The following is a 19,062-nucleotide window of genomic DNA, read 5'->3' as shown; positions in this document are numbered from 1 at the left end:
CAGGAGGCTGAGGCGGGAGGATCTCAAGTTCAATGCCAGCCTCAGAAACTTAGTGAGGCCCTAAGCAACTCAGCAAGACCCTGTCTCTAAATAAAATATAAAAAGGGGGCTGGAGATGGGACTCAGTGATTAAGCACTCCTGGGTTCAATCCCTGGTACTAAAAAAAAAAAAGGTTTAAAAATAGGTTTAAGTTTTCTAGGAATCTGCCATCAATTTTATATGTAATCCTCTCCCCAGGGTTGAAAAGTTAACTCTTCTGGGTATATGAGAGTTCTCTGTGGCCTTTCTTTACTTTAGGCTAAGATGGTAGAGAGCCGGTGGTTTGTCTGGTAGCCCTCCTTTCAGAAGTCAACATGAAGAGCTGACTGTTGAGGTCTAAAATCTACACTAGCAGGAAGTTTAGAGAAGGGTGTTCTTTATTTTCGCCTGGGATTAATTAAATGCAATTTCCTGTAACTTTGCATGTAGGATAGGGTAACTGAAAAATGGAGGAAGGAGCAAATGGCTCAGAAATTTATATATAGACAGCATTTTAGTTAATTTGTCTCTTTATAACTTTTTTCTCATTCTCGCCCTTAATATCTGCCACCTCTAAGCCTGGAGTTGCTCCAGATCTCATCAGGAAAACAGCATACTTTTTTTTAATTGATTCTACTGCTATGCTTACTTGAAGTTTCAATTATTTGTGAGAAATCTTTTTGAAATCTCTCTCATATACTGATATCTGCCTGACCCACCCCCAAGTCCCTCTGTCCCCTCCCTTTCCAAAAATGCACACCTCCCTGCTTTCTTTTTATTATAGACTGACTTTTTTTTATTGCTTTGCCATAATTGTAAAGAGGTCTTAGTAGGGTGTGGCTGTAAACAGCATGGTCCAATGTAGTATTAACTCAGAAGCACTCCCCCCTTTAAAGTTTACACTTTCACCCGTTCCCCTAATCCACATGCATGCTGATTCCCTAAGGCCTTAGTTCCTCAATGGTGTCTTCTTTAATTTTTATTGAAATATATATTGGGTCTGGTAATTTTCTAATTTTTAATTGGCATATATAACTACAAGTTTATTGATTACAGTGTGTGATTTTCATGCACATATATAAGGTGTAATATCAAATCAGGGTATAACATATCCAATGCCTCAAACATTTATTGTTTCTTTGTGTTGAAAACATTCAAAATCCTCTCTTCTAGGCATTTTGAAATGTCTGATAAATTATTATTAGCTATAGTCACGCAACTATGCTATAGAACATTAGAACTTAATCTTCCTGTCTAACTGTATTTGGGTTTGGGTACTGAGGATTGAAACCCAGGGCTTTGGGCATGCTAGGCAAGTGCTTTACTACTGAACACTAACTGAATTTCTTTTATTACCTGTTTAACCAGCCTTTCTCTGTCTTCCCTTCCCCTCCCCTTCTCAGCCTCTTGTGGACAATATTATACTCTCTACTTTTGTGAGACCCACTTTTTTAACTTCCACATACAAGTGATAACATGTAGTGTTTGTCTTCTGTGTATGGCTTATTTTACTTAACATTGATATCCTTCAGCTCCATCTATGTTGCCACAAAGGTTTTCATTCTATTCTATGGCTGAATAATAGTCCATTGTATATCTAGACCACCTTTTCTTTATGCATTCACCCATCAGTGAACATCTCAGTTAATTCCGTATCTTGCCTATTCTGAGTAGTCCTGTGATAAACATGAGAGTGCAGAAATCTCTTCAGCTTCCTGATTTTTTAAAAAATATATAACCAATAGTGGGATTGTTGAATCATGTGGTAGTTCTATTAGTTTTTTGAGGAAACCATGCTGTTTTACATAATGGCTGTAGTAATTTGCTTTCACACCAAGAGTATCCAAGAGTTCCCCTTTCTCTGCATCCTTATCAGAATTTTCTCGTTTTTTTTTTTTAAATGATAACCAATGATATCTCAAGGTGGTTTCAATTTGCATTTCCCTGACTTGTGGAGAATCTTTCACATGTCCATTTACTATTGAGTTATTTGAGTTCAAGGTATTCTGAATATTAATTCTTTTTCAGATGACTAGTTTGCAAATATTATCTCTCATCTTGTAATCTGTCTCCTCATTCTGGTGATTGCTTTCTTTGCTATGCATAAGCATTTTAGTTTATATGGTACCATTTGTCTGTTTTTTAATTTTGCTGCCTGTGCTTTTCAGGTCTTATCCAAAAAATCTTTGCCCCTATCAATAGCCTAACGTGTTTTTCCTGCATTTTCTTCTAGTAGTTTCACGTCTGTCCATTTTGAGTTGATATTTATATATGGTGAAAGGTTGGGGTTTAATTCTATTCTTCTGCACATGGATATTCTGTTTCCCCAGCACTATTTATTGGAGTCTTTTTTTGCAACATATGTTCTTGGCACCTTTGTTGGAACTCACTTGACTGTCAATTTGTGGATTTATTTCTGGGTTCTTGGTTGGTGTGTCTGTTTTTTCACTAGTACAATGCCAATAGGATTTGATGACAATAGCTTTGTAATATGTTTTGAAGTCAGGTGTTGTGATGCCTCCAGCTTTGTTCTTTTGGTTTAGGGTTGCTTTGGTTATTTGGGGTCTTTTGTGGCTCCATAAAAGTTTTCCATTGTTTTCTCTTTCTGTGAATAATACCATCAGAATTGGGATAGGGATAGCAGCGAGTTTATGGATTGCTTTTGCTAGTTTGGACATTTTAACAATATTAGGTCTTCCAATTCATAAACATGAGATGTCTTTCCATTTGTGTGTATGGATGTTTTTCAATTTCTTTATCCTCTTGGTTAAATTTATTCCAAGGTGTTTCATTTTAAGGTTTTTTTTTTTTTGTAGTGACTGTAAATAGAATTGCTTTCTTTATTTCCTTTCAGCTAGTTCATTAATGATTTATATAGAAACATTACTAGTTTTTATAAGTTGAATTTTTATCCTACCCCTTTACTGAATTTATTGGTTCTAACAATTTTTTTGGTCACATCTTTAGGTTTTTCTGTATATAAGATCATGCCATCTGCATATGGGAACAATTTGACTTCCTTCTTTATTTCTTTTTATTGCCTGATAGCTCTCATGAAAATTCCAGCACTATGTTGAGCAAGAGTGATGAAAGTGGGTATCCTAGATTTATTCCAGATCTCAGGAGAAAAACTTCCAAGTTTTCCCTATTGAGTATGATGTTAGCTGTGGGTTTGTCATTTATATGGACTTTATTGCATTGAGGTACATTTTTTCCTATATCTAATTTGTTGAAAGTCTTTTTAATTTTTAATTTGTTCTAATTAGTCATACATGACAGTAGAATGCATTTTGACACATTGTACACAAATGGACCACAACTTCTCATTCCTCTGGCTGTACATGCTGTTGAAACTCTATTATAAAAAGATATTGGGGGTGGGGCTGAGGTTGTGGCTTAGCGGTAAAGCGCTCCTTTAGAATGTGCGAGACCCTGGGTTCGATCCTCAGCACCACATAAAAAAATAAACAAAGTACTGTGTTCAACTACTTCTAAAACATAAATATTAAATAAATAAATGTTGCGTTTTACCAAAAGCTTCTTCTTCATCTACTGAAATGATCATTTGATTTTTACCCTTCATTCTATCAATGAAATGAATCATGTTTATTGATTTGACTATGTTGAACTGTCTTTACATACCTGGGATAAATTCCATTTTTTCATGTTGTACAGTCTTTTTAAAATGCTATTAAACCCAGTTTGCTAGTATTTTGTTGAGGACTTTTACATCCTTGTTTATGAGAGATATTGACCTGTAGTTTCCTTTTGTTGTTGTGTCTTTGTCTTGTTTTGGTGTCAAGATAATGCCACACTCATAGAATGAATTTGGAGGAGTTCCCTCTACAAATTCATTTAGTAGTTCTCTTTAAAAGTTTGGTAGAATTCAGCAGTGAAGCCATCAGGTACTGAACTTTTCTCTGGACGGAGACTTTTTATTACTACTACAATCCTGTTTCTCATTATTTGTCTGCTTAGATTTTCCATTTCTTCTCTCTGCCTTGGTACATTGTATGTGACCAGGAATTTATCCACTTCTTTAAGACTTTCCATTTGCTTATGTATAGTTGCTCACAGTAGGTCCTTATGATCCTCTGTATTTCTGTAAGTAATATAATTGTAAAGTCTCTTTTTTCAACTCTGATTGTATTTATTTGAGTATTTTGCCCTTAGTCTAGATTTAGCTTTGTTGATTTCAAAAGAATTAACTTAAAATTTTGTTGATTTTTAGTATATTCTTTCCTTTGACTAATTTTTTGGGGGGGTATAATGTGTTTTTACAACTGAGCTAGCAACCAGACTCTCTACTTTTTTGATGTAGGCCTTTTTTTTTCTTTAAACTTCCTTCTTAGTACTGCTCTGATATATTCCATAAGTTCTAATATGTTGTATTTTTATTTTCATTTGTTTCAAGAAGAATTTTTTTAAATTTCCATTTTAAATTTCTTCATTGACCATTGGGTCATTCAGTAGCATGTTATTTAATTTCTGTACATTTGTAGTTTCCAAAGTTTCTTTTGCTGTTGATTCCTAGTTTTATTCCATTGTGGTCAGAGAAGATAGGTGAGATAATTTGGATTTTCCTAAATTTATTGAGACTTATTTTGTGTTCTAACATATGATCCATCCTGGAGAATGTTTCATATGCTGATGAGAAGAATGTATTCTGCAGCTATTGAATGGATATTCTGTAGATGTCTGTCAAGTCATTTGTTCTACGGTATATTTTACCCCTGATGTTTCTTTGTGATTTTCTACATCTGTCTGTTTTTGAAAGTGGAGTGTTGAAGTCGAAAACTGTTACTGTATTTACTGTATTGGAGTCCATGTTTCCCTTTAGATCTGATAGTCTTTGCTTCATGTATTTGGATGTTCTGGTATTGAATGCATATGTAATTGTTATATCTCTTCATACATTACTCTGTTTATCACTATGTAATTTTCTTTTTTGTCTCTCTTTATGGCTTTTGACTTAAATTTTTTTTTCTGATATAAAAGTATAGCTACTCCTGATCACTGTGGGTTTCCATTTGTGTAGAAATCATTGTCCATCCATTCATTTCAGTCTATGTGTGTCTTTACCAGTAAAGTGAATTTCTTATAGACAGCATATAGTTGAATCAGTATATATCTTTTAGATGGGAAATTTAATGCATTTAATTCATGGTTGTTATTGATAAGTAAGAACTCACTTCCATCATTTCATTAATTGTTTTTGGATTGTATTGTGTCTCCTTTGCTCCTTTCTTTCTCTTATCGTTGTGGTTTGGTGGCTTTCTGTGGTAACAAGGTATTACTACCTCTATTTTTTAAAAACTATTTTTAGTTGTAGATGGACACAATAACTTTTTTTTTAATTTATTTTTAAGTGGTGCTGAGGATTGAACCCAATGCCTTACACATGCTAGGCAAGTGCTCTGCCACTGAGCTATGAGCCCAGCCCACTCCTTCTATTTTTTATTTGTGTATTTTCTGTACCTCTGAGTTTTATACTATTGTGTGTTTTTAATGATGGTAGTTTATCATTTGGGAACTTTCAGATGTAGGACTCCCTTAGCATTTGTTATAAGGTGGGTCTAATGGTAAAGAAATTCCCTTGGTTTTTGGAGGGCCTGGTTGTTCTTTTAAACTACTTTGTAGAGATAATTATTTGAAATTTCTTTGCATTTCTTTCAAGAATTATTGGTATGCTCAAATTTTCTACTTCTAAAGACAATTTTGGTAATTTTTCTTTATAATACACTTGTTTCATTTGTCTTTCAAAACATATATTTTATCCATCTCATAATTCTCCTTCTTATCTACTCAAACTTACCTTTACACTCAATCAATAATAAATGCCTTCTGCTCGGAATATGCTGTTTTCCTAACCATCTTATGGACTATCCAGGCTTATGTTGTTGACCTCTCCTGAAATGCCATCATTTTCAAATCTTAGCATTAAATTCTCCCATTTCTATGAAATCTTTTCTGTCTGTTCCAGCCTTTATTGATATCCCTCTCTTTTTAACTGTTCCTCAGCTACAGGTTTTGTTCATTGGTTTAGTTCTTGATGATATTACCCTATTACATCACTTACTATTAATTTATGTATATTAATCATATTTATCCAATAAGAATGTGACCTCTTTATGGCCTCGATTTCTGTCGTATACCTTATTTTATTTCATATTAATCACAACTAAACCCTTTCTATGTCTGGTATGAAAAAAAATGTAGTTACCAAATAATTGATTGGTTTATCTATGAGAATCACAAATTATGCACTTTGCATTATGTATGCATATGTCTATCTTGGATATCTAGGTACCCGTTGTTTTATTTTTGGTTTTGATACTGCAGATTTAACCCCAGGGTCCCTCTACCATGCAGCTATACCCCTTAGCCCTTTTTTATTTTTAATTTTGAGAGAGGGTCTCACTAAGTTACTGACGGTCTTACTAAGTTGCTGAGGCTGACCTGAAACTTGGCAATCCTCCTGCCTCAGCCTCACAAATTTTTGGAATAACAGACACGTACTACTGTGCCTGTTAGGTATCTGTAATTAATTAATATATATATATATATATATATATATATATATAAATAAAATCTTTGAAACTAATTTAGGAAAAGCTGGATTTTTTTTCTAGTTGTTTTTTCTCTATTCAGAACTCTTCTGAAGTACCTACTCTATGTGGTGAGAGTACTTTTCTATTAAAGCAGAGAATTTTTTTTTTCTTTAGTATTTGAACTTCAGATGTTTGCTTACATTTGTAGAAATAAATTTGTGTTAATATAAAGGCTAAGTTTTAAGACAAAGGAAATAAAAGTTACTAAAAAAGAATGATAATGTGATAATGTCCATCTCAGAGGAGTTTTTGAGACTGAAAAAAATTATATTTGAAAATATTTAAAGAACCAGATAGCTGTTATAATTAGAGCTTTGGAATGTGAATGAGGTAAATGAATAATCAAATGAAACTATGTATCAATAGACACATGGGAAGAAATAATTTCTAAGATAGCTTTTAATTTTCCCAATATTTAGGCAGAAAATGAAGAGCCCTTGCATATTCTACATTCACAGAATAGACAAGGATATAGAAGATCATTGAATTCTTCAATCTTTTCTCCTATATCCAGCAATCAATCTAATGCTTATACAAAGGGAAGAGACCCTACTTTCAAAGGTATACAAATTGCATGCTACTATTGAAATAACTGAAAGTTAAATGCATCTAAATTTGGAATACAAGCATTAAGAAAATCCTTTACTAAAGAATATCAATCTTTGATCATACTACCATATATGTCATGATTTAGGAACATTTCAAGACTTTCTAATACAAAAATGATAAAGTCCAGATTACTTGGTATGACATATAGCATATAGAATCTTTCTAGCCTTCTAGTCTTCTAACTCCTATGTGATTTGATTTATTATTCATTGATTCATTCTGAGTTTTGTTTGTTTCTTTTTATGGGGGTACCAGGGATTGAACTCAGGGACACTTGACTACTGAGCCACATCCCCAGCCCTATTTTATATTTTATTTAGAAACAGGGAGTCACCGAGTTGCTTAATGCCTCACTTTGGCTGAGTCTGGCTTTGAACTTGCCATCCTCCTGCCTCAGCCTCCTGAGCCACTGGGAGGCTGCCACATATTACAATACGAAACAACTCAAAAGAATATTCCAAATGTCAGCAATTTCTTTTCCTAGGAGAAAGGAACAACACTAAAAGAACCAGTAAAAAATATTCTCGTTAATTGTCCTCCAGGTGTGAACCACTGCTCATGGACCATTCTGTTTTGTTTTTGTTTTTGTGTACTGGAGTTGAACTCAGGGGCATTAACCACTGAGCCACAGGCCCAGCACTTTTTATTTTTTATTTTGAGACAAGGTTTCACTAAATTGCTTAGACCTTCTTAAAGTTGATAAAGTTGATATTCTAGATAACTGTGTGGATAATAACATCCATTGAAAAAGAGAAAAGTTTTTTTTTATCCGTTTGTAAGAATGAAACAAACAAACAAAAAAGTTCCCCCAAAGAAGACTTTCCATTATGTCTCCTTGGCTACAATAGCCTCATGTATCCATATCTAAACCAACAAGTAATCATTAGCTTAAATCATTTTTTCCGGCTTTTAAAATGACCTACAATAAGAAATTCTTTTATTTTTTCAGTAATGGAGATTGATCCCAGGGATACTCTACCATTGAGCAATACCCCAGCTCTTTTTATTTTTAATTTATTTTTATTTTTAAAAAAATGCCTATATTAAAAAAAAAACAAAACTTTTATTTTAATTTTATGTAGTGTTTAAGATCGAACCCAATACTGCTGCAGTCTGGCTGGGCACAAATCACGAGCCACTGAAGCAGGAACAAACTTTATTTCTGAACTCCACCAGCACACTCCACACACGCTCCCCAGGAATTCTCCCTCGCTCCCCAGGAATTCTCCCTCGAACCACGCATGCACGGCGGCGTTCTCTCGGGACACACTACACCAACAGGAAATCCCTCCTCTGGAATTCCCTCCTACCACACTTCCCCAACCAATGGGAACTCTCCAGGAGTCCCTCGAGAGCTCCAAAGTAGCAGGCCCCACCCCCCAGGCAGACAGCAGGGGTCTAATCTCCAATTATGCACATCTTAACATAATCATTATCATCTCAATGGTTTGCTGGCCTCACCTTTCAACCAAAAATGCCATGCGTCATTCCTACTTGGCTATGGCTCTCAGCATAATACCTCACATGTGCTAAGTGAGTGCTCTACCACTGAGCTTCAGCCCCAGCCCTTTTATTTTTTATTTTGAAACAAGGTCTTGCTATATTTCTGAGACTGTCATCTAACTTATGATCCTCCTTCCTCAGCCTCCAGAATCTCTGGGATTACATGAGTGTAACCAGTAAGGCTGACAAGAAATATCTTTTAATATTACACTCATATATAGAGAGATATATAAATTAGATCTAGATATTCTGCTATATGCTAGAAGACTCAGGTTTATGGAATCCAAATTATCTCTCTTTCTTTCTGTTAGTTGAACTTGATTGCAATATTTCTGTGTTTTGTACGGTTATTGCTAAGGATTTATGTGAGACATCCTATTATACTTTATTCAATTTCATGTTTTTCAAAGGCTAATTAGCCAACACTAAGTTGACTTCACAAAACATAAATGGATGACTCACATCACATTTTGAAAAGCACAAGCTTAGATCATTCAAGATTTACTCCTTCAAGGTGGAAAAGACTCTATTCTCCCCTGAAGAAAATTGTTGTCTCTAAGAGCAGTGGCAGGATGTTCTACTCTTTTAGGAAGCAGATGTCTAAAAAATTTCTCGAATCATTGTATAAAAGCATTTTTTAAAACTTTTTTTTTTTAAATCTAAGTTCAAAATTAAGACTTCAGGGAAATTTGAAAAAAATAAATACAAGTTTATCGTGGCCAAAATGAATCACAAAAAGAAGGAAAGTTTATTAGATTGAAAGTACTCTAACGCGGTTTATTCTAGACACAAAGAAAATCTGCCACATATTACAATACGAAGCAAATCAAAAGAATATTCCTATGTCAGTGAGCAACTCCTTTTCATGGGACAAAGGAACAACACTACAAGAACCAGTAGAAAACATTCTCATTACTTGTCCTCCAGCATCATCACAAAGACTACAAGCACACACTCACCTTAGGTCCGTCAACGACGGGCTGCAGAAGGACAGAAACCCTTCCTGTGGGATTTCTTTCCTCATTGCAGGTCAAACAGTATTCCAAGTCTATGTTGGCAGCATTTTGAGAGAAATGTGATGGCCATGACTAGTCATTTTTTTCTCTGGATCATGAATATTACTCCAAATGTATTCAGACTCAGAGGCAAAATCCTCCTAACATAGAGAAGCAAGGTATTGAAAGGAAAGTTGACAACAAGAAGAGACAGGAAACTATTTCCCAGGAATCATTTTTGGATGTATGCAATGTCGAAATGATTCCATCAAACGGCCCATGGGCTGCGAGACCTTTCTTTGACTAAATTCCTCCTGAAACTGAATTGCTTATCCAAAAAAAAGAGGTTAAAAAAAATGAAATCCAAATGACACCTCACATGCAAATGGACAGAGTTACCCGTTGCCACCATCACCTTAGAGTCAGGAAAGGTTTCACTAAATACACAGTTCACAGAAATAAATTTCCCTATGATTATTTTTATGGTTCCTAGGAACTAGCCTCCTGTCTCTTCTGTTATCAATTTTCCTTTCAACATCTTGCTCCTCTAAGTTAGGAGGATTTTGTCTCTGAGTCTGAATACAGCTGAAGTAATATGATCCAGAGAAAGAAATGACTCCATGTGAGTGATATGTTTTTTTCCCATTCTATGACCTTCGGTCTGAGGATGTCTTTGCCTATTAGGTGAGTCTCTTGGAGACAGCATATTATTGGGTCTTGTTTTTTAATCCAATCTGCTAGTCTGTGATTGATGAGCTTAGGCCATTAATGTTCAATGTTATTATTGAGATATGATTTGTATTCCAAGTCATTTTGGATTATTTCTAGTTTTTAATTTGACTTAGTTTCTCCTTTGACTGACTATTCCTTTAGTATTGTTCCTCCCTTTGCTGGTTTTCACTTTTTTTTTTTTTCATTTCATCTTCATGGAGTATTTTGTTGAGAATATTATGAACTTCAGGCTCTCTGGTTGAAAATTCTCTTAATTTTTGTTTATCATGGAAGGTTTTTATTTCATCTTCAAATCTGAAGCTTAATTTTGCTGGATATAGGATTCTTGGTTGGTATCCATTTTCTTTCAGAGCGTTGTATAGGTTGTTCCAGGACCTCCTAGATTTGAGGGTCTAGATTGAGAAATCAGCTGAGATCTGTAATGGTTTCCACCTATCTGTAATCTGATATATTTTTTTTCCCTTACAGCCTTTAAAATTCTATACTTACTCTGTATGCTAGACATTCTCATTATACTGGGCCTTGATGTGAGTCTATTGTAATTTTGCACATTTGGGGTCCTATAAGCCTCTTATATTTGATAGTCTATTTTATTCTTTAGATTTGGGAAATTTTCTGGTGTTATTTCATTGAAAAGATTGGGCATTCCTTTGGTTTATATCTCTATGCCTTCACCTATCCTGATAAATCTTAAATTTGGTCCTTTCATGTTATCTCATAATTCTTGGAAGTTCTTTTCATTGTTTCTTAACATCTTCTCTCCGAGGTCAACTCTATATTCAAGATTATATATTTTGTCTTCATTGCCTGAGGTTCTGTCTTCCAAGTTGCCTAGTCTATAAGTGATGATTTCTATTGAATATTTAATTTGTTTCCTTCATTTCAAGGATTTCTGTTTGTTTGTTTTTTTCACACTCTCTATCTCTTTATTGAACTGATCTTTTGCTCTCTGTATTTGCTCTCTTACATCATCCTTTACTTTGCAGATCAGTTTAAACCATGTACATTCTAAACTCCTACTCTGACATTTCTTCCACTGTGGTGTCAATGGATTCTGTATTGGAGTTTCTTTGTTTTCTTGGGGTGATTTGTTCCCTTGCTTTTTCATGTTGTTTGTATGTCTACCCATCTAACAGTATGGATCTGAGGCAGTAGAGTTTTTACCCTGTGGACTTATAGTATCCCTGAAGCTTTCCAGTATCTCACTGTTTAGGGGGAGACAAGTAATAACAAAAACCAATGCAAATAATTTACAGCATTAAGCCAAATAGTTCCTGCTATGATGTCTACAATGTTAATTATCACAATAAACAGAAATAATATGATCAGTTATTGCCCATAATAAAAACAGCAAGTTTGCAAAAAGGGTTTACATTTTCAAATAATAGACAAAGAGAAAACAGAAGTGATATAGGATGTAATGATTATGAAGGAGGAAGAGAGAAGACAGAAGTCAATATTAAAGGAAGAGTGAAAGAGAAAAATAGAGATTGGCTGTTGGCAGAAGAAAAGAGAGAATCAAGCAAAACAGTAGGAGAAAATTTTTTTAATTAAAAATAAAAATAAGGAATACAAAACAAAACTAAAATATGCTATTAAAAAATCCTATCTCACAAAAACTAATCCATGTAAAATAACTGGCCTCAAAAATGCTAGAAATGAGAAGTAGAAAAAAAAATTGAAACTGTATAAATGTTCATGTGCCATTAAGGTCACAATTAAACAGTAAAAAAGAACTAAGGAAAAAACGTTTTTGATGAAAAGTTATAGAATTCTTTCCATGGGAATTGAAAATATTCTCAGCTTCTCTTCTCAGCAGTTTTAGGTGGGGTCTTCTGGAGTGTGATGCTCTACCCACTGGATTGCTAGAGTGAGAGGAGTAATTCTTTGGAGGGAGTTGTAAAACATGTATGTTAAAATATTGATTCTTCAGCCCTCAGGCTGTTCAGTTGGCCCTGTGACAGCCTGCCACAGAGGTCTACTCAAGTGTATATCCAGGTGTACTATACAAATAGTAGTCATCAGAATGTTTGCCATGATGTGGAAAGTTTAGGAAGCACTGCACTAGAATATCAACGACCAGAGGACAGGAAAATGCTTAATATGTTGCTAACAACATGTGTATCAGAGAACACTTGGGAAAGCAGAAAAATGCTGTGGTGGTCATCTGGCATATTTGGAAGGTTCAGCCTTGGGCACTTCCTTTATGCCAGGTGGCAAGATCTGTTCAATAGCTGCTAAATGACTTCTCTCCACAGCAATAGTGTTTAACCATATGAGGCTTCTTATTGGTTAATAATGATTTGACACACAAGCCAGGCCTGAAAATTTAGGAAAGCTTCCTTCTGCAAGACATCTCTCTTTGGACATCATCACATGTGTGTTCCATCTGCCTTAATTAAATATTAAAGCCTCCATCTGTCTTTTCCAGTTCTTTCTTGTTCACTCAAGATAGAACTTACTTATGGAGTAGCTACTGCAGATCAGGTGCTCTCATGTTATTTTAAGTTGTAAAATATTTTACACAAATATTTTCTAAATGCCATAATATATGTGTGTCTTTTATGAAAATCTTTTATCATTTCAGCTCAAATCGAAAAAAATTCTAGAAAATCATTGGAGTCAATTGGTTTCTTAGAAGAGGATGTAAATAAGAGGTAATTTACTTTAAAAATTTTAACATTCTATTCAGTTCAGTGATGTTTCTAGTAGGATATGAGTTTTTCCTTTTATTTTATAGTTGACCACAATGAATTTATTTTAGCTTATTTTCAACATTTAGTTCCATATAGTGCCATCCAGTGAATGGTCCAACGCTACTCAGCTCATAGGCTCCAGACCTGGAGCAAACTTAGCTGGTGAGGAAGCCCTGAAAAAAACGAGCAGAAGGAACAGAGTTATGTTTTTGTAGTAGAGAGATGAATGTAATTACACTATAACATGGATGTGAAAAAAAGTAGCTTCTTTATTTTTTTCCATCAAGTTCTGATCTTTCTCAGGAGCCTCTAAAACCTCTATAATTTAAAAAAGTCCTATTAATCCAATGTATTTAAACTCTGTTTAGAGCAATAATGAATAGTCTCTTGAGGTTTAACTCATTCTTCTGTTTCTTTCCAAGTTAATATCTGAGGAGTATACAGGTGAGGGGCTCAATGAATTCTGAGAATGAGGAAAATGTACCTGACCAATGTACCTGTGCTGCTATCAGGATTGGCAACCCCAGGATTCATGAAACCCATGGCGTGTTCTCTCTGAGCTTGGCTATGGCCCATTCTTGATTCTCACTGGTGTGGGAGGCCCTCTGAGTCTCTGTCATGCCCTCTAGGCTGGTTCTCTTTCCAGGAGGCTATCTATACTTCACCTTTGTCAAACCCTTGCTGCAGGTCACCTCCATCCTGCAATAATAAGCCCTTGTGACTAGCCTAAAATCACTATCCACATCCTGAGTGAACCAAGGAAGACCTGGCATCCTCTTTATGCTTATTTCATCCTCCTCACAAAACTTAAGTCACCTTATGTTGACATGAATCTACCCTGCAAAGCTTCTCTCATACTCTCACTAAAGGGTGTGGCTAAGAATTCTCTACTTGTATGCTCGCCTCAACCTACACAATACATTCCGTTCCCACCTCAAAGTCCCACAAAAGACTGTCTTGCTGCCACCTCTGCTTTGCTGTTTTCTCCTACAAACCAGACTGATGATCTTATCTGGTTGAAAGTCTATGGAACAGGAATTGGAGATGTCGTCAGTGACTTGTATAGGGATAAGCAGAGGCAGACAAGAACCGAAAACCTGAAATCAATCCAATAAACTATTCCTTGAACTTGTGTTCATTTTCAGAAGGAAGTATCCTCCAGCAACGAATGATTTCAGTACAAAAGAAAAGAAGCCAATCACAAGTGATCCATTGAGTGACCACTGTTCAGTAAGAAAGAACACCTTGCTCCCCTTGTGTTTTGAGGATGAACTGAAAAATCCAAATGCCAAAATAGTGGACATTAGTCCAGCAAAGACAGAAACTTCTCAAGTGGTAATATCTACTATTATTTAATACATACTAATACTATGAACTTCAGAGAAAGCTAAAAAGATAACCTGTCATAAAAGTTATCTAGTCAGGAATCACTCAAGTATAGCTCTAGAATGCTCCCCTGGGGCCCTTGCTATTGTACAGATCAGTTCACAACTGATGCTCAAAGGATTACACTTTCTAAGGCCTTTGCTCTTGACGCCTCTCAAAGCTAGACATGGCCTCTACCACCCTCATTAGAATAGTTTCCACAGTCTGCAATTTTTCACACTGCCTCCTTTTTCTGAACTGAACACTCTCCTAGGTATATCTGATTGGCAGAGCCTATATCAAATGCCTGTGCTCAAGCCCCAGAAAGGCTGCCTAAGATAGTTTCTGCTTCACCTAAGGACACATAGACCCGTGAGGTAGGAAATTCCCTAAGGTGTTGGGCAGACCAAAAATATAAGAGACTTTCACTACTGTGGCTAAATAGGAAAACTTGTGATCACAAAACTAAATATTTTTTTCTAGTAATCATAGACATCAATGTATCTTTCATACTAAAAGCACTCAGAAAAGATGAATTTAATTTCACTTTTTTTGGGCAGGGGAGACCAGGAATTGAACTCAGGGACACTTAACTATTGAGCCATATTCCCAGCCCTATTTTTGTATCTTATTTAGAGACAGGGTCTCACTGAGTTGCTTAGTGCCTTGTTTTTGCTGAGGCTGGCTCTGAACTCATGATCTTCCTGTCTTAGTCTCTTGAGACAGGTTTGAATTTAATTTCTTATTTCACTAATTACAGCCTTAAAGAAAAAATAACAATCATTGACTTACATTTGCCAAATGAATACTGATAATATATGTATTTGACCAATTTCTTTGGAGTTAAAACTTTTTACTTAGGACAAGACAGAGAATATGAAAGCTAAAAAAGGAAATGAGGGGAAAATTTAAAATTGCAAATCATACAAACAGATTTCACCATTATTGTGGTAAAAAGTCTGTCTTTAAGTCAACCTATTATTTTGGCTATTTTATTCCACAAATATATGTTACATATTTTTTGTATGCTAAGTATTATGCTAAGTATTGGTTTACAATAGATATAACCATTATCAGATAATTTTAAACTTTTTGAATTTGTACTAGAATAACCCGGTGTTTGTAATTTTGGTTTACAATCAGTTATGTCTCTTATGATTTTTTTTACATAATCATTTTTTGTATGCTTTTTAAATTACAGAAGACAGAAACTTAAAAAATACTATCCCAATGCTCTATCCTATATGAAAATTTTATTTTCATATTTAAAATATTTGTAGCTTTTTACCTCATTAGACTTATGACTAAGTATTCTTTCCTTTAATTCTCAGGAACAAAAGGACACAAATCCCATAATTTTCCATGATAAAAAATATATTCAAATGTTACTTTTCACAAAAAATGGACTTTCTGCCCATCTTTGGCAAAATGAAAAACTTTACCCTCATAAAAGAACAAATTTTGTTTTGGAAAGAAACTGTGCGATGCTCAAATCTTTTATTGGCAATGAAGTGATTACCTTTTCTGAACCCCAAAGAACTACACATATAACATTTGAAAAAGATAAACAAGCCACACCTTTGAGAGTGGACCAAAAAACAGTGAAGAATACTTGTGATCAGCCATCAAAAGACAGACTTTGGAGTAGAAGTTATACTATCTCACCGACTTTTTCCCATTTCACAAAAAAATGTGTGGGCTATCTTGATAAACCTGTTATTCGAGAAAAGAGTGATAAAACTCACAAATTTGAAAGAATTCTTTCTACAGTGAAGCCGATGCACACACACAAATTCACTGCCTCACCTATTAAAGACTACTCAAAACCTTCGAAAAAAATACTGGAAGTTCATAAAATAAGTGACGTAACACCGTTGGATGATTTGTTAAAGTTGTCAAAAGATGATTAAAGGCCTCCAAAGATGTCATTTGTACAGTAGTATTTTGGTAACAAGAAGCAAATAACCAAGTTTCAAGATGATAAAAGAAATCCAAATTGTAATATTCTAATGAATGGCTCAAGAAAGCAAGGCATAGAAACTGGAATTACAAATCGACAGTGGTCCAATGGAGAAAAATTAACATTTTTTAGTAAATAATAGGACACTGGGAAATAATTATCAATTAGAGGGACTAGTCCATGACTTTTTACTATCTCAATTAGATTGATCAGTCATTAGCATTCCTACAGTAAAGTCTGATTCAAGACCAAGAATGGCATGCACTAACCAGATATTTGCTGTTGGAAGCCAATAAGCTTGTTCTATAATTGAATATCAAATGAGACAAACATACCTTTAATTTATCACTGTGGAATTAATCCTTATCAGCATTTTAGAGAACCATGGATAAATAGTATCACATTAACAATGTATACAATTAAAAGGGTTTTTGTAAAATTCTGAGTAACTTTTTTTGTTAGAGATATTGGAACTTCACTACTATATAGTGCTTTTTCCAAGTGTAAATTTGATTTTTTAAAAATGAATTGGTAAATAATTTAAAAGAACAACATATTCTTAGTTGTAAGTTACGTAATTTTGATAGTGAAGCCTATAAAATATATTTTGACATTACATTTTATTTATTTCTCATTAACTTCTCATTATATCAAACAATATAAAGGCAGAATTCATCTTAGAAACAAGTTGCGGGGTAGGGATGTGGCTCAAGTGATAGCCTGCTCGCCTGGCATGCATGAGGCACTGGGTTCGACTCTCAGCGCCACATAAAAATAAAATATTGTGTCCACCTAAAACTAAATATATATATATATATATATATATATATATGTAAAGAAACAAGTTGCATTTCAAAAGTTCATTTGTAATCCATTTCTTTGGAATTCAGAATGTATTTTACATAAAAATAATCTTGCGGGGCGGGGCAGTAGAGCACTTGCCTAGCATGTGCAAAGACTTGGGTTCTATCCCCAACATGGAAAAAAAAAAAAAAAACATGGGAAAAAAAAGTGATAAATTCCAAGGTTAACCCACAAAAGACTTTTAATTTATCATTTTATCCCAGAGAGTTTAAGTAAAAATGGTAAAAAGCAATAGTTATATAATTCCAATAATTAAAAAGAGAAAGCTGAGTAAGAAAAGACTTTTAAAAAATCTTCACTTTTAGTACTTGAGGAGAGAAGCTGGTTGGGTTAGAAGCATTTAGAGGAAGGTTTTGGGAGCCTTTGAGAATTTCCCGGGGGAGGAGGTCGCGGGCGTAGGAGGAGGTGGGGCGGAGCTGTCGCCGCCTCCTTTCTTCCTGTTACTGGCTGCGGAGGTGGGAGAGCGGCTGCAGCTCAGTCATGAGTCACTTTTCTTTTTCCCTCTGTTTCTTCTAATTGTCATCCATTCTCCCCCTGACTTCCCTCCTTTAGAGTCAGGACAAAGCAGAGCAGTTTCCCAAGTCCCCTGCCGGGTCACAAACTCTTCGTAAGTAGCAACAATAAGAACAACAGGGAGGAGAACACAGAGTTAATGGTACAAGGGATGATGGCAACAGAGAGAAGTGTGAGTGAGCCTTGGGATAGGGCAGACAGGAGTGAATTTGGGCAAACGAAATAAAATGATCTTCAGTCTCAATTTATTTTATCTCCATCTTAAGATGGGGACAACAGTACTTTATTACAATTTGAGTATTTTCAGGATTAAATAATACATAGTATTTTGAGCATTGCAGCATTCAATAAAAATTCCCTTCCTTTTCCCGCCTTTTCCCCTTAGGCTGCTCTTAATGTAAGTATAACGTCTTAAAAGATATTCTCAGAAGTGTCTCAGAAGTGTCCAATTTTTTTTTTTTCTAAATTAAATGTTACACGCATCGATAGTATTCAGACTTTAGCCCACAGTATTAGTTAAACTGTTCTGGAAGTTTTGGCAGGTGCTCCTGAGCTTCATCCTTTAAGAAAGTATTGCAGTAACTTAAAATTACATTTGGCTTGAGGATTCTTCATTAAAGTAACTTCATAACTGGGAGCAGGGGATTCTGAGAAGGTGGCAACCTAACTTCGGCATCTTTCTCTTCTACCTTCAGCTTGAATCTATCTTCTCTTCCGTAGCTGCTGGGGCTTTCAAGCATTGGGGTCAAGATCAGACTTGGATTCTGTTCTACAATGACATCTGAACATGTCCTCAAAGGCTAGTCTGAGCAACAGGCAGCGATGCAGATGGTATTGTACATTGCCTAGCTGGCCAGTTTGGATCTGTGGATCACCCTACTGGAAGGTTGCCTTGGATTCTGTGTAAATGTTCTGGAGGCCAAAAAGAAACCACTAAACTCATGAAAAGCTGTCAGGGATCCATGAGTTTTCTCCCAGATGCCTCACTAGGGGACTGTGGTCTGCTTATTTCTGTTAAATAAGCAGGAGGCCATTAGCCTGAGGTTGTTTCCATGCTTTGAGTTCCTAACTAATGGCAGCCTAACTCAGTATATAAATAAACTGGAACCCAATTTAGGAATGTGACAAATAGCTGAGTTTCAGCCAATCACAGGAGAGGGTTTCAGCAACACGGGCAGCCAACGCATCACCCCAT

At 35.3% G+C, this 19,062-nt stretch overlaps 1 protein-coding gene across 1 annotated transcript in view; it reads left to right on the top strand.

Annotated features, from left to right (window-relative positions):
- The window catches only part of C11H1orf141 (chromosome 11 C1orf141 homolog), a 45,069-nt gene extending 28,629 nt beyond the window's left edge, over positions 1 to 16,440 (top strand). The window contains exons 4-6 of the mRNA XM_077791552.1: positions 13,054 to 13,126; positions 14,314 to 14,500; positions 15,862 to 16,440. Of these exons, the coding sequence (XP_077647678.1) occupies positions 13,054 to 13,126; positions 14,314 to 14,500; positions 15,862 to 16,440 (839 nt within the window). The remainder of the gene's footprint in view (positions 1 to 13,053; positions 13,127 to 14,313; positions 14,501 to 15,861) is intronic.
- Positions 16,441 to 19,062: the final 2,622 nt, after the last annotated feature.

Source organism: Urocitellus parryii, chromosome 11 (genome assembly GCF_045843805.1).
Source record: "Urocitellus parryii isolate mUroPar1 chromosome 11, mUroPar1.hap1, whole genome shotgun sequence".
NCBI classification, from domain to species: domain Eukaryota; kingdom Metazoa; phylum Chordata; class Mammalia; order Rodentia; family Sciuridae; genus Urocitellus; species Urocitellus parryii.
Note: the sequence above shows the minus strand (reverse complement) of the source record. Positions and strands in the feature narration are given on the sequence as shown.